At 46.3% G+C, this 16,922-nt stretch overlaps 1 protein-coding gene across 3 annotated transcripts in view; it reads right to left on the bottom strand.

The window, feature by feature from the left end:
* Positions 1–16,922, bottom strand: part of SETBP1 (SET binding protein 1) — a 363,123-nt gene that overhangs the window by 168,824 nt on the left and 177,377 nt on the right. For all 3 annotated transcript variants that reach the window (XM_047696858.1, XM_047696859.1, XM_047696860.1), the window contains one exon: positions 9,444–9,497. In XM_047696858.1, coding sequence (XP_047552814.1) covers positions 9,444–9,497 — 54 coding nt within the window. The remainder of the gene's footprint in view (positions 1–9,443; positions 9,498–16,922) is intronic.

A 16,922-nucleotide genomic window follows, 5' to 3' on the forward strand; every position in this document is an offset into this window, starting at 1 on the left:
TTTAAAATCTAGACGCAGGGAAATCTGACAGGGTGACTCAAACCACTAATAAGCACACACATTTGAGATACAGCACGAAACATCAGTGACCCCAGGCCTCCAGCAAGCAGAATGACAGCGAAATTTTTAAGTTCCCGTGGTGGCCCCTTAACCAAAAGGACTAGAGAGAAAAACAAGTATAGGAAATCAGAGACATGAAGACAGTGGAAGAAGTCACAGAGTAATTAATGTGTCTCAAGGGAGGTTGGAAATCATCCAATCCTATACATTTGCTGCTGAGTTTTTTTTTGTTTTGTTTTCATTTTAGATGCGAAGACTATATTTAGAAGAGAATCCTACTCAAAGTCAGTCCCCACTGGTTGGCCTCACTTTGGTTATATTTCTATTCTGAAAAGTTGAGCTTAAATCAGATTTTAAAAGGTTCAATCATTTTTTAATATACTAGCATGGATCACTTATGTTGATTACTTTGATAAAATGGAAAAACTTTCTGTATATGAGTAAGTCCTCCTTTCCCAACACTCACCTGCCATCTATCAATTTTCCTGGTGTGAACTTCTACACATTAGGTTTATTTTAAGTTCAGGCCACCTGCACGAGGACCTCAGATGGTCAGAGCATCTTGGGAGAAACAAAATATTCACCTAAGTCTAAAGAGATTTAGTATCCCAAGAGAACTTATTAAGACTTCAGAATATTCCACTGAAATGCCAGACACTCTGGAAACACCTAGAGAACTTCTTTCTCCAGGACCAAATGCCAATGCTGTGTTTTTTGTTTTCTTTCTTTCTTTTTTTTTTTTTAACAAAACATTAAAAACACTGTTAAGGCAGACAGTTCAAAAAGGTATACCTATAGTATGAAGCTGCTGATTTCCTATAAGAAAAATAACAGTGTCAGCTGAGTACAGGGCGGCTGTGTGCACCTTAACAAAATATTTTTGTTGAGGATGCTCTGTTATTGTCATAGATATCCATGTATGAAAAGATAAATAAGTGGGTTACCTTAGGAATTATGGGAAAAGATCGCCGTTTTGTGTAAGTATCCTACAAACAGAAAGACACCTTTATAGGTGGGAAAGGAGAGGGGATTTGTATCTGTAATACAAATATATTCACATGAGCTCACAGAAAAAGGCAAAGAAAAACAAGAGTCCAGAGCCTACCCTTTTGATAGAACTAGGAAACCGCACAATTAGAACAGAGTTTCTCAAACGATTATGGATGAACGACCAGGTATTTTTACCCCAACCTATGTTTTTGTAGGATTCTTTGGTTAAAATACTATAAAGATAAATTAGTAGGAAAACGATCACACGCTTAGATGTCACGGGAACATTGAGTGGCTATAGAGGATTCTAAATATTCCATTTCTAGATGTATCTCATGCTGGGCCAGTGACACACACTGGACAGGCCAGCACCGGTCTGCAGCCCACACGCTGAACGGTATTGAACAAGGAGCAGAGGTGCACAGCTGCAGGTAGAAGGCAAGCCAGAAGAAAGGTCTGGAGAGAAGCAACCTGGCTCCTGGAGTCAAGGGACGTGGTGTGGTGTGCTGGCCAACTAAATGTGTTCTCTCTTGGGGTAGCGTTGCAAAGCCATCTCTATTTAGATATTTTTCTGAGTCCAGAAAGCATGTCTAGGCAGCAGAGGAGACCAGAAGCCCAAACACTATCACTAGCTAGTTTAAAATACTGTGCAGATCTCAACTGCTGAGAAAACAGCAGAGGAAGCACACAGGCACAGGCTTTTCAGAATCCATGCTTAGCCATGCTTCCTCTCTGCCTGGACGGCCCTTTCTTCTGGGTTCAAGGAGCCTGATGCGGGGATTAGGGGCAAGGGGGCAAGGGGAGCACATGGCACATTCCTGAAGCAGGGGGGGCAATATTTGAATGTGGGGGCCTTTACCTTCCCTCCTCTTCAAGACTTCCTCTGTGTTGCGGTCTCATCTAGAAAGCGAGGAGGTTGAGTTCAGTCCTAGGGAGCTTCTGCGAACACCAATCTCTGTGTTCTACCTAGACTACCTGAACGGGCTGAGACCTGGCTCCTGTAGTTTCTACAGGTCACCCCTTCCCCCAGTTACTCCCACCTGCTCTCAAGGTTGAGAACCAGTCCTCTAGCTGCTCACTAGCGTCTCCTCCTGTTCTGAAATGGGGGTGGGGGAGGGAGGTAGCATCAGTTGTGGGACTTCCTTAGGTGCTGTCTTGCTTTGGAATGATTCTTCCACAAATGGCAAAGGAGCTATGATGTGGTGAATTCCAAACAAGCCGACCTGTTTTCTCACTGCTGTGCATCTGAGACAAGAGACACCACTGTCTCCCTCTGCCTCAACTCAGTTCCCTCCTCTGGAGAAAGGGCAACAACCTTCAGGATTCTGTATTTGGGAGTCAGGGAAGGACAGGGATGAGAACAACAAAAACTCTTTGCCAAGATGGAAGTACCCACAATGCTCTGTGGCAGTCCCCTCTACTCCTCTGAGATGTGCCGACTGTGTTTTCCTGGAACCTGGTGAAGTTTAAGAAAACTCAACAGAAGGTACAAAGGTGAAGAGGAGGCTGCTGGCCCATGTGTTACTGGTGGTCAGTCTGGGTTTGACCGATGTAACAGCATGGAGAGGCTCTGGTTCAAGGTGGCACAGCAGAAGTGGTTTAAGACACAGAAGTCTGGCCCAGACTGTATGGCTTCAGATCCCAACTCTGCCACATTTAGAGGCTTTGTGACTTTATCTTCTCTGTGCTTGTGAAGTGGGGACGATATTTTTACTGATTTCACAAAGATGTTATAAAGAGTAAACGTGATAATACATGTAAAGCTCAGAGAGCACTGTCTGGGCCTCTACTATACTCTGAGTAAGTCCTTGTCATGTGTACACTCGTCCTGTTGAGTCCAACAGGGGCTGGATGGTCTGGAAAATCTAGAAGGACGAGCGACTTAGGAACTCAGGGATTCATGCTAACAAGAAAGTACCTGGGAGAGAACTTGAACTCCTCACCCCACGCTGCTACTTCTCAGTGTAGGAGCACTGCTTGTAGCGATCAAACACACAGAACATCACAGAGCCAGAGGCTACTGGCAGGACCCCTTCTCTGGAGATGAGCACAGTTAGGATATCATTCTCCTCAGATAATTCCATGGTCATACCTTCCTAAAAAGCAGCTTCTCTTCATAAAATATTTGGGGTTCTTGCATTAAAAACTTCTGGGATGGGACTCATGGAGCCCAGGATATTATGCAGATGGTTCTACCCCTGATGATACAGGAGCAGAACTGATGGTAAGGCCTGAGGGAAATGGAGTATGGTTCATTCAACGATGACTAACTCTCCTCCTATGAACACTGGACCGTAATTATTTTTAATACAGAAATGAACACCGGACCTTCTAAGCCTACACTTTGTTCTGAGCCCCCCATTTTGATTAATGGTACCCCCATTTCTCCAGTCAGCCAAATATTTCCCGGCTCCACTGATTATGCCTCCACAATTTCTTTCACATTCGACCCCTCAGCAGCAGCCCTGCCGACCTACATCTCAAATGGACCCATGGCACAGGCTCATTACTGGGTCCCTTCTTCACTTCATCCCACCCACTACCTATGACATAACTGTCTCCCCTCACGGCACTGGCTCTTCCCCACCCTCAAACCTTCACTGGCTCCACCCTCGGATGGATTATAAAATCTAAACTCTGGGTCCTGATTCAAATGAATCAACTGTAAAACGACATATTAAGATAATCGAGAAATCTGAATACGGACTGGGTGTCAGAAAATATTAAGAAATTACTGTTACTTTTGATAGGTGTAATAATGGCATTGTGATTTTGTGTGTGTGTGTGTGTGTGTTAACCCTTATTTCTTAGAGAAGCTTACTGAAATAACTATGAGTGGAATAACAGGATGGCTGGAATTTTTAAAAAATACTCCCCCAACTTAAAATTATAATTATATACATGTAAAACTATATTTCTATAACTATAGATACAGATATAGATATACATCTATCTATCTATCTATCTGGGAGTGTAGATACAGTAAGACTGGCAAATGGTAATGGTAATTGCACTGAAGCTGGCGCAGCAGTGTGCTGGGAAGCAAGTGTACCAGCTCCAGAAAGCTGAGTATCAGTGACTTTGTGAACAGGTCATTAAACCACTGGCAGCTTAGAATTGGTCATGGTGGGGATATTTACACCATAGAAATCAGCAAATGCTACAAGCCAGGGCTTTTGTGGCAACAAACCACTTAAATTGGATAATAGATAATAGATAATAGGAGTTGGTTAATAATATGGAGATTTATTACACCCAATTTGGTATAAAATTGAAAATGTCAATAATAATTCAGTTTTGAAAAAAAATCCAACGACTTCCCCAGACATTGAAGACATTCTGCAACTTGGTTCCAGCCTAATTTGTAACTTTTCTCTCCACTCCAAGTCCCCAGAATATTCCCAAGCATCTCCACCCTTGTTTTGGATTCCATCCCACTTCCCCGACCCTTGAATGGGTTCACCACCTCACTATCACTATCTTGGCCCAGGTACAATGACATCTCTACCTGGAAGACTTCCAATCGTGTTCTATATAGATACATTTTCTCCTTCTCCTGAATTCTGAAATAATTTAACCTGTAGTTCTGTAATGGAAGAAAAAACTGAATTCACTGTATGTGGCATGCATCACGCTAGGCTGCTTTCACAACATTGTCCCATTTGATCCTTACAACTATCTGTGAGATAAGCGACACAACTTCTTTGTTTGATAAGGAAAACGAGAACTAAAGACATGAGGTAACTGTGCCAGGGTCACAGAGCTGGTATCAGTGGCAGAACATTACAGAATTGACGGATTCTGGGGAAGCGTCTGCACAGCAGGGAGCCCCACATAAAGGTCTCCATGGGTGCCTTTGAATAAAATGGCAACTCGGTGACAGAAAGCCATTTTCTCAATACTGAAAAATGTCTTCCTGTGGGTCCTGATATACCTTCTCCTCACCTCCCACTACCATGTACCCTTGGCCATAAGAGCAATGAACACTTGGCAAGTTCCTTAAAAATGGCTACCTTCGACAGGACAACTATTAATTACACTTGCCCCCAGAAGATCCTATCACAAGACACACGGGAAGTAAAACTCCATTTTTCCCAAAATGAGTATGTTCCTCTCCTGTGAGACAATGGGGAGTCTGTAAAGTAGGTGAGAACCAAGTGCTTTAGTGGCCTTTCTCCTCTGGGGGAATGAGTCTTCTCAAGCTCACTTTCCCAGCACCGAGGCTGGACAGGTGAAACCCTGTGTCTGAGTGTGGGACTCATGCTGTGATAATTTCTTCACCACATTCCCCACCCGGGCTTTTGTAAGTGTGCGCACCAGTACCCATGGGCACATTCACATGGACGCTGACTGCAAACAATAATAAGGCTTCACATTGGGGCACTTGGGTGGCTCAGTTGGTTAAGCGGTTATCTCTTGGTTTTGCCTTTGGTCATGACCTCAGAGCCCTGGGACTGAGCCCTGTGTCAGTGAGGAGTCTGCTTGAGGATTCTATCTCTTTCCCTCTGCCCTTCCCTCTCCCCTCTCTAATAAATAAATAAATCTTCAAAGAAGAAGAAGAAGAAGAAGGAGAAGAAGAAGAAGAAGAAGAAGAAGAAGAAGATCATCATCATCATCATCCTGCAGGAGCCAAGAAACAAAGAACTAACTGCCTAGAAGCCTTGGATGGCACCTGTATCCTAGATGAGGGCAATGGATTCAGCATTTGCCTCGGATTGCTCCTGGAGATCACAGCCCGCAAAGGTAATGCAATGTCTAGCAAGAGGTAGTGGTAAACATACAATGCAGCCAGCGAGCAGACAAAAATGGCCAGCTGCTAGAAGATTCTGCAGTTGACATGGAAAGCATTCAAAGACGGTAACAAAAAACATATAAAATTTAATATCACATTTTATAAAATCCAATGAGATGCATATATATTGATGTACAACAAAGACTGCAAGATTATACCCCAAAGTGTCATTTTCTAGATCTCTGGGGTGGAGTAAGAGGAGATTTTTTATGTTTTTCTGTACTTCCCAGATTTCTTTTTTTTTTTTTAAGTTATATTTTTTAATAGTGTCCATCACTGCACAGGTTACAATTTTTTTTTTCCCCCAGGGTGAGAACTTTTAAGACCTAGTCTCTTGGCAACTTTAACTATAGTTGCCAGGCTCTTCTTTAAATCTCTAAGACTTATTTATTTTATAACTGGAAGTTTGTACCTTTTGACTCCCTTCACACATTCCAAAATTTCTACAGTGAATACTTACAGCTTTTATACTGGGGGGAGGGGGGCACGGGGATAAAAAAGGAAAGAAGAATGGAGAAGAAAGCATATGATTGGTGGATTTTACTATGGGAATAAGATACCTGCTTTTATTCGCATGGGGGTAGAGAGGGATGATTGCACAAAGGGGATGAGGGTCCTCATTTGCAACCACCCAACGACAAGAAAAAAAGGAGACTCACTGTGTCTGTTCCTTCAAAAGGCAAAACTAATAAGAGAACAAAAACTAAAGATGTGTTTTGGGTGGGAACCAAATGGAAGAGGAGGACCTGGGGGGTTTAGAGGTGAATTACAGAAGCTTTTCCACCTGAGCCTTTAAAACTTGCTGAGAATAGCCACCTGTCAGCCCCGGCTTGACTCTGGGAGATGGTTCTCCCCTGTGCAGTGCAGAGGCCAAGTGCACCAGCCCAGGGAGAACACTCACTGCTATTCTACCAGTCTTGGAAGCTCAGCATCTGCCCTCAGGCTCGTCCTTGGAAGTAATGTGCCTATTTCCAGGAATGAACATGTGGTCTTTACAAACGAGTAATCATGGACAGAAAGACAGTCACTCCTATCTACCTACCCTCCTCTCCTCTCTGTGGATGCAGAAAGTACAGAGGACAGAGAGACACAACAGTCTAATGCAAGACAGTTGTTGCTGCTCCACACTTTCAAAGCTGGGGACCGTCAAAGATTCGTGAGGACATTGTGGCTCTTTTCCCTAAGCGGCTGTGGCAGGAACAGGCAGCGAGGAAAAGAAAACCCCTTAGATGCACTTGGTAAGCGTGAATCCTGTGAAAGCTGACAGACCTGACTGCAGTCACCCCGGGGGGATGCAGGGGGTCCTCGGGGTCTCAGTGAGCTCCCTCCACCCGCCGCCCTGCAAAAGTCCGCCACACTTCCTGGAAGGGAGTGTGTCCGTGAATTACTGTGGACATCAGGATGCATGGGGCTCTGTTTCATCTGAAACTAAAAAGAGGAAAACAACAGACGCCAACAATGTGGAGCAGTGGGGCTGAGAGAAGGCAGCCCATACCGGGTGGGCAACAATTTCCTTAATAGTTCTGCTTCTGTTCAGAAAAGCACCCAAAAGTGTGGGTTGACCCGAGACACATCGGGCCTTTTTGATTTAGGAGTAACCCTGGAGAATTAACTTTGATCTGGGCATTACGCTCTGGCCACAAGATTCCCAGGGCTTCCCGGTCTTGGGAACATGTATCCTGAGGAGTGAAAAATATGCATTTATGTCTCCCGCCTCAGGGCAATAACACAAATGGAATAATGTGGAAAGGTCAGACAGAAGCAGGGGAGTAAGCTGTCTGCACCAGCTACCGTGGGGTTATCTCTTTCTAGCGTCATGGCCTCAAATGTGATGGACGCACCCCAGCTAGAGCTAACTTTTCCTTCCCTTAACAATTCGCTTGAAATCTAGTATCTAGAAATGTGGCTCAACAGACACGGCAGGAACATGACCACCTCAGAAAGAATCGACGCCAAAACCATATGCGCACACAGACACAAACACACAAACACACAAACACACAAACACACCCCTTCTTCAAACTCAGTCTCTACCACGTGCCTTTTCAAGCCACAAAACACCACACAAGCCTTTTTTTCCTCTTTTTTTGTTATAAATTTTAGGGTGAAAATGAATCTTTAGCTGGGATTCCCCTGCCTGTGAGTGTAGCCATGGACGGGGGTATGGGTCAATGTTGATTTTCTTAGGTTTTTTTTTTGTTACGTTCCCTTAGCTCACCTGTAAAATATGGGTCAATGTTAATTTTCTTATGTTTTTTTGTCATGTTCCCTTAGCTCACCTGCAAATTGGTGTGAATAACTGATTATCAGTGGTCAGCAGTTGCTGGAAGGCTTGCTGTGTATCTATTTTTAAAACCTTGTTGTATCAACAATGGATCAACAAGGGTGGACAGAAGGACACCACACCCTAAACCAGTGCAGGGACTCATCTTTGACTCTCACCCTTGGAGCCCTTTGTTTTGTTCATTCTTTTTCTCAAACCCCTTACTTTCCACTCTCTGTTCGTGTCCCCAGCTCTCCATGTGATCTGGGGCCATTTCTTACCAGGAGCCCGGTCCTCAGTGCCCCTGCAGTATAAGGGAACACATAGGATGTACCCCACATAGGATAGTGAGGGCATGGTGAGCTTTTGGATGTGAAACAGATTTAAAGAAGAAAACATTGCCAAACACACGGAATTCTTGCTGTTACAAAATGACTTGGCTTTGTCCCAGAAGGTGTCTGCCATGAGATGGTATCTCCTCGGAGAGGAATGGAACAATGGGAACCTTAGGGCAGGCACTGGGTTGGAAAGGTGACAGAGAGGTTCATATTGAAAGAGGGACAGGGTCAGTGTGGAGGACCACAGCTGTCTCTCTTGGGTTTACCTCTCTTTGTATACAGGCTCTATCTCCACTGGGGTGTGTAAGGAACACAGGGACCTCTGTGTCTGCTGTGTATTTGTGTGTCTGTGTGGAAATGCTTACATGTTCCTGCACTGACAGTAGTCCCCTTCTAAAGACAGGGAGGGTGATTTCCCATCTTTACCAACACCAAGGAGGTCCTCAGAGAGCCCTTGCCTGCTCCCACCCATGACCTCCAAACAGCATTCCAGCTGGAGACAATGGGGGCCCATTTCTTCCCCGTGATCAGCAAAACACATCCAACTGCCTGTGGGGACTCTCAGATTAACCTGGTGCCACAGCTTGACTCTAAGTCATTTGCACACAAAGAGTTCAGAAATGTAAGTATAGTGTCTCCAAAAAGAGAAAAACAGGGAGAAGTCCAGCCCCAGCCCCCCACCCCTTGGGTTTGCATCTTCCTCTGCTAGGCTGCCACCACCATGCATCAATTATAGCCATCTTGGCCTTCACCCCCCCCCCCAACTATAAAATATTGAGAGACAGCAGAAAGAAGTGGTTTTGTTGGCGAAGACAGGAAGGAGAAGCTGGAAGGAGAGGGCAAGCCACCAGGTCATTGTCAAGGTTGACAGTGTCAGACTGTCAGAGAAACTGGAGATCCATTATGGTGGTTTCTGCCCTGGCCCCTGCTTCGTTTGCTCATGACCCAACTATGGGGCATTTCACTCTCCCGAGCTTCACAAAAGCATCAGTGGACTTACCTGTGGCTGAAATCCTTTGAGGTCGCTGGCTGCAAGGTCACTGGCTGTGAGGAGCTGGAAAAGAACAAAGGAGTCTTCCTGAGTGATACTTTTCCAAGTCTGCACACGGTATCCCCAGGACCACTGATTGGCAACGGACTCACCACTGCCCAGACCTGGAGCTCGAGAAGCATAACTGCAAAAGGCAAACATGGTATTTCCGGGCTAGGAAACTAGACCCAACAGCCTTCTCACCTTGTGTCCACCACACCTCTGACTTGATCTCCCTCTGCTGCCCTCTCTCTATGTGCCACCAATTCTATGAATGGTCTTAAATTATAGATCAAAGACTATGTGTTGACTTCAGCAGGTCTACAGGCTCCTGAAATTGTGCACGAATTTATAGATGCATAACACTTCCTTAGGAAGAGGATCCCTGACTTTCTTCCTACTATCAAAGTAGTCTGTGATACCAAAGCTAAAGATACAGTTACAGGCCATCTCCTTGGGAGGGCTGCTTTTTCCTCTTCCTCTCCCTCTTCCCCTCCCCTCTGCTCTGCACCTCCCCTTTCTTCTCCTTCTCTTCCTCCTCTTCCTTCTTTTTCTTTTTTTTTTCTTTTTCTTCTTCAATTGGACCAGTAAAAATAACCCTTCCCTTTGCCCACCTGCATGTAACTCAGTTTCCCTTCATCATATATTACCTTTGATCTTACATACTATTTAGGTGTTCACAGCTAATGCCTCAAACTGTCATGTACAATATGGGAAGATAAGAGTCAGGTTTAGATATTTTCTGGGTCTCTGTGTTTAATCAGTATTAAAGGGTCAAGTTCATGTTTTGATATTTTTGCATCCTCTCCAGAAAGCACTAGATAGAAGCATACGATTAATTGCTAAAATAATCACATTCTTTATTGTTGCTCAAAAATGCTGGGAAATTGTAGGATCAAGAGAAAAAGGGCAGATGCTTATTTTGATTCAAGGAGTGTGACTGCTAGCTTTGTTAGGCCTGGAGAGCGTTTGCGAAAAACAGGAAAGATTTCATGTTTTCTGTAACAATATTTTGTTTGGTTCAAGAAAGAGAGGGAGTAACACTGGGCTCCAGTGCCTCCAGCCTTCAGGAAAGCTCAATGGGGCTGTTCAGCTTCCTTACATCACTTTGCCAAAAATGATACAGGAAGTGGTGCTAACTCCGGCACAGAGCTGAAATGAGGTGGGGAATGTGCACGCTATACCTCTGTCCTCATACCCAGTCCTGACGGCTAGGCTCCCCAGGCTGCAGGTGCCCAGAGAAGGGGGCATTCGTCGTGACAGCCAGCCAGTCAGTTTGGCCCCTCTGTTTGTTACAAAACAGCCAAGCAACAAGCCATGAGGGCCCTTGACTAGTCACTGAGTGCCAAACTGAATCGTAAGAGTGTCTCCGCCTTTAAGGAACCTGCAGTTGCATCAAAACTAGATACATGTATGTCAGTGCGAGCAGAGGGTAGGAGCAGAGTGGAAGCATCAAACCGTTTGTGCATAATAAAGCAAGAGAGGTGGGGGAGTGAGGGTGGGGGGCCGTCGAAAGAAGAAGAGTTTGAACTGAGTCTTGCAAGTGGAAAGGCAGCAGGATAAGGCGGTTCAGGTGAGGCAGCTATAGAATCAAGACGTGGACAAGGGATGCGCCCGTCCTGACTGAGCTCCCCTGGCACCAGCCACAGCACGCGTTAAGGAGGAAATTAGGAGACACTGAGGGTCGAGGATGGCAGCGGTGTCCAGCAGAGTGGTTGCTGCTTCCCATGGTTTCTCTTTTTTAACCTAACAACTGCCACATGAGATAGACAGCAGCTCCACTCTACGGATGGGAAAACTGAGACTTCATGGAGGATAAATAGCATTTTCTAGGTCACGCAGGTAGTACTTGTATTTGGGATTTATATCCAAAACTGTATTTTCCCAAAGCTCATCCTCTCTCTTCTATACAGTGATGCCTCTTGATGATGGCATGCTGGAGATAATTTGTTGGGGTGCCATGTGTAGCAAAAAAGGGTGAGTGCTACTTTCTTAGTCAATGAGCCCCAGGTAGTAACATAAAGCACGTAACATAAAGTAACATAAAGCACGCTGCTATTTATTATTGGACCCTTCTTCCAGGCATTATTTCATTTCACCGGCAATGCCCGTCTACTCTTCAGATCTTGACAATGCCGTCTAGGCCTCTAACTTGAGCTGAGCAAAGGTAAGGATGGAGTGGAGAGGAGGAACAGAAAAGTTAGAGGGAGGTTTGAGCATGGGAGTGACCTTTGCAAGGGCAGAGCCACCAACATGTGTTAGCATATAGGACCAAATGTCGAATTCTCCAGGCCTTGGGAATCCAGCAGGCAGGCATCTTTCTCCCCGCCCCCCTGCCCCCCTACTCTTAACAGAGTTCACCAGATAGAGAGAAGGCGTGAGACAGAACATCTACTTCCTCCTAGTTCTGAGACGCTTCATCTGGAAATCAACCACAAGCATGTTCAAGGCATCTCAACATATGCACTTTTCCCTCGTGTCAGCGGTTTTGGGATTGAGAACTTGCCAGATCCATCTGTCTGGATATAGAGACATGGCATCTCTGGTTATTACTTGTTACGTCCCTAGCTCAACAAAATTGGGATCTATCTATCCTACCTTCCTGGAAGCCTTATAACCTCTTCCCGTCTCTTAAAGGAAACCAGATGCATGCAATTTACTTCTTAATGATATAAGGGGTCTGTTTTGTGCTGTCATGTGTATTTTTTTATTTCTTCACCTAACAAGACCATGCCCAACAAGACCGTGATTTATATCGTATGTAACTTCTGCATTCCTCAAAGGGATGAGGAGTCCAGACAGGTGATTAGGCAATAAATACCTGTTGGCCAAATGACTTAAAAGGAAAATGGGGAATATTGTCAACCCAGAGGTGAGAGTGAGAATGGCCCAGTTGCTGAGCCTGGAGAGCACAAGTGTGAGAGAGGGCTTGTGACACCCTTCAAGTCGACAAGAGGAAATGGCACTCAGTATCTAGAGCATTTCCTGTATGAAGTAGGCACTCAGATAATTTGAATGAATTAATTAACTTACACGATGAGAGCAAGCTCTTCTCTTGCCGCTGTATTTATGCGTGACTATTGGTGTATACTTCAGCGTAGGTGTCAAAGGTTAAATTGAAGGAAAGACAGGATGAAAGAGGAAGAGGTTGAGCAGTGAAGCAACCCACTACCACAGAGAGAGGGGGAACTCCCCTTCCTGAGGATGAAACAGTACAATGGGCCCAGGGCGGTTTAGATGTGTTAGCTTAGCCAAGGTTGGTTTAGGGAAGGCGGTGACGAGCTGTCAGGTGTGGTTATCAGGTAACTTCTAGAACTCTTGAATTCCTTACCTTGGGAGATTCTGAACTACTTCCCTCACATTCTAGCATACACTTCAGGTGTTATCTGACCTGGGAAAGAGCCAAAGGCAAACCTCATGACTTCCTCCTTCAAGGGTTCCTGAATGAGGGTGTGTGGAAGTCTGCTTCTCCCCAGCACCCAATGAGGACCCCCTGCCGGCCTGGCTCCTGGCTTCTACCTTTGCTCTAACCAAACATATGAGCTCTTAGGCCAAACACCGACCTTGCTCCTTGACCGCTCCCCTTTACACAGCTGATTATTTCCTAAGCGTTACACCTTCTGCACCCAGGAAAGGGAGAGGGCTGGCCCTTGGCACTGAAGGACCGTGCTCAGATGGGGCTTAGAAATACAGGATGGGAAGTCCTCCTGTATTCTGCAATCACAGCCCACCTAGATCTGGACCCCCAAAGAGTTTCAGGACCTGAAGGAGACAGTTGAAGTTCTCTGGGTGGATGAGAAAAACCACCGTGTCCCGAGCGCGGTCAGGAGCCACCTCTCCCCGCAAACTGGAGTGAGGGCAGGTCGTCGAGCCAGAGAGCCCCCACCAAGTCCACCTCTCCCTCCCTTCAACAGCGGCAGCTCTGCTCTTTCACATACACAAATTAATTTGGAGTCAAACGTGCTGTCCTTAGAACAAATTTAAACCTTCCGGACTAAGTTCTTATTTAGCAGAAGTTGATAAGCGACTTCTCAAGATCCCACGGCTAGTTAACCTCGTCATCCCTGGTTGAGGCCTCTAACCTCCAATCCCTCTGCAGGAACCCCTAACCTCAGACAGAGGGGGCTACCCGCCTGCCTCCATGCTGAAAGTGAGATAACATGGGCGCACAGTACAGGGGAAACTGAGGCCTGGGCAAGAAGACACCAGTGTGTCTCTCCACAAAGCCACTGCCCTGAAAAGCACTGATCCCAGACCCTCCCCAAATCATTCCCCTCCTCGGAGATGGCCTCATTCTGTCCCCCTGGAGAAATGCTCCCTGCCCAGAGCAGTCCGGCTGTGCAGGGAGGGATCCATGACAGGGAGGCAGAGAGGGAGGAAAATGCAATCTGCATGGCTCTGGGGACTTCAATCAGGCTGAAGTTAATGAAAAGGATCCTGCCTTTTCCCAGGACTGCTAAATGTCTGCACCGTTCCTAGCGAGAGGGTTGAGCGAGTGTTGGGGGAGAAGGGCAGACAGAATTACATTTAAAAGGCAAAGGAAAGAGAAAATTCTTTCATCTCCCTGGTGGAGTGGGCAGTGTTCCTGGGGCCCTGTCTCAGACCATTCTCATTCCTGACACGTCTTGCTGTTCTGGGGAACCGTCTACATTCAAAATATTAGGATGATGACCCTGCTTTCCATTTTTGAGGAGCTGCAATTTCTCTCTTGGCACAGTTGTTGTGGTTTGTTTTTGTTTTTGTTTTTGTTTGTTTGTGTTTTTTTGGTCTCTCCAAGCCTAAGGGGTGGGGGTTAGGAGCAGAGAGGAGGACCAAGGAAGCTGTAGGGCCCTAAGAAGGCAAGAGTCTCTTCACCTCCTGCTTCCATCACCCAGCTCTCTGCATGGGGGCGGGGGGGGGTCTCCCTTTGCTTCCCTCACCATCCATCTAGCTGCAGCCAGCACCATCTTTGTGCCCTCTAGGACCACCCCTCAAGCAGCTGCCCTTCCCCCAGCTAACTTCTACAGCATCCAAAGCTTCCCTCAGAGGAGGATAGGAGGCAGCTCCCCCTCTCCCTATGCCTGCCTGCCCAGAAACATCATTTCCCTCTCCTGGCCCCTCGCCAAAAGGACACATCTCATCTGGGGAGGGTGCAACCTAATATATCCCCAGCAATCCCCCAGGCTGACCTGGGAAACATGCATCTGGGAATGGGGTCACTGACATAAAAGGGGGGGATATGGGTCACCCTGGACATCTATCCAGAAGGATCTCAACCTTGCAGACATGCAGCTGGACAAACTGAAGCCTGGTTGCACTGAGGATCCTCTAGGTCATTTGCTCTTCCCCCACAGTTCCTCCCTTGTGGGCCAGAGAGATAAATGATGGCATGGGAGATGGACAGATGGATAGATGGATAGACGGATAGATGCTTGCATGCATGGACGCATGGGCAGGTAGGCAGAGAGATAAAAGAACAGAGCAAAGATGGCTTTGGGGAAATAAATGCTTCATTTTAAAATTATGTTTAAATATACCAACCTTTCATTAAATAAAACATCTACTTAAGGAATGCCTGGGTGGCTCAGTCTGTTAAGCATCTGACTCTTGATTTCAGTGAAGGTCATGATCTCAGGGTCCTGAGATGGAGCCCCATGTTGGGCTCTGTACTCAGTGGGGCGTCTGCTGGAGATTCTCTCTCCCTCTCCTTCTGCCCCTCCCCCCACCCCCTTCTACTTAACCACTTTTACACACACACATTCAACCTGTTCCCCTTTCCTATTTTATAGGAAGTGGATCTTTTTCTCCCTCTTTACTTTGTGAAGTGTCACCTGCTTCCTCCTTTGTCTGTAGGATGGAAACGGAACCCCATCCCAACCCAGCCCCTCTGCGCACACAATTCAGGACAGCCTCTGTCCTAGCAGGCTGAGACAAACACCCAGGCAAATATGTAACCGAGGGTGTCAGAAACCAACTAGCCCCACTCTCTAACTTGGCAAAAGGAAACTGAGGCTCAGAAAGATTGCGAGTCACCCAATGGATAACCTGGAACAAAACCAGCTCTGTGTATGCAACTGAGAGAAAGTCTCAGATGCCCTCACACGGAGGACCGGGAGGCTCTGAAAGGGCTGGGGAGCGCTGCAAGGTGAGTCACGGTTAAGACAGAAAAAAAGGGAAGAAGGTGAAGGTGATTTCCATGAAGCAGCCGGCTCTGGAAGCACCCACCAGCAGTGAGCCCACGGCTCCACGGGGACCACAGAAGAAAACGTGGAAAGTGGAAAAGGGAGGTGAAACGGAACCGTCAGGTTGCCTCTCCTCATGGGGCCGATAAACTGCCGCTGCTGTACAAAAGGCCATTCGTTAGACTCGGAGGAGGAAGACTCATGTCCCAGCCTGGTCCCAGCTCAACGCATGATGGGGGATCTGTCATGGGCTCACACTTCACCTGTCTGGGTCTTCTTTTACTGCCCATAGATGAATGCCATGTTCTCTTTGGCCCTACGCTTCCAGCAGCCCAAAGTGTCCTTATCTTAGGGATGAAAAAGAGATGGAACAGACTGTCTCTGGTTTCTTCCCTCTTCTCTTTCCCAGCAACTCTCCCTGCAGGACACATCGTTCCACCATCTGGAAGAATCCCTAATCAGAAGGACGGAAGGAAAGGCGGTGGGATGGTCTCGTACCCCTCTCCACTACTGGACCGCTGTGCAAACAGGAACTTAGGCAGATGGTCATTTGGACTGCTACATGGGTTCCTCATCCCAGTAAGCCTGCAGTCACCTCCACATGTGAGCTCCAGGTAAACAACCTTACGATTCCGAAAGCATTAGTCTACCTGCCAAGACATTTGGGGTGTGTGGCATGGAAGCCACACAGCTGGCTTCCTATTAGCCTAAGAAGCAAGCAACACACTTAAAGCTGCCATCTTGGTCTGGCTGATGGTCCCTTTGCTAAAAGCCCTCAGCCCTCAGCCCTCATGGAATTTTAAAGGTTGAACCTGAAACCACTGACAGCTCCAGGCTTAGCTATGGAATCCCTGCCCAAAGAGCACTAAGGGTGACTAATAATAACTGAATATAATGCCAAGCAGGCCTGGTCTTGATTTCTTATTTATTTTTCTTAATGATGGGGTTCTAACATTTACAGGTGAGATCGCTAACAAAATCCCCTAGGTACGCAGCCAAAAGAGCTTACTCTTTTTTTTTTTTTTTTTTTAATTCCATGCATAACCTTGCACATAGAGCCTATGTTCTAATGGTGGTATGTGTATTTGGTTCTTGTCCAAGTTACAACTATTTTGCACTTCTGAGTGGGAATGTCTTTAATCCTTCTTCTTGTAGATCAGAGCTATAACCACAGACACCTAATGACAGAAGAGGACTCTAATGCCCTTATCTAGAACTCCCTGAGACAATGAGTCTTATTTTATGTTACTTCAAACTGGTGAACTTGTAGAAGCTTGTCCCACCCTTT

The sequence above is a fragment of the Lutra lutra genome, chromosome 12 (genome assembly GCF_902655055.1).
Source record: "Lutra lutra chromosome 12, mLutLut1.2, whole genome shotgun sequence".
In the NCBI taxonomy this organism is placed as follows: domain Eukaryota; kingdom Metazoa; phylum Chordata; class Mammalia; order Carnivora; family Mustelidae; genus Lutra; species Lutra lutra.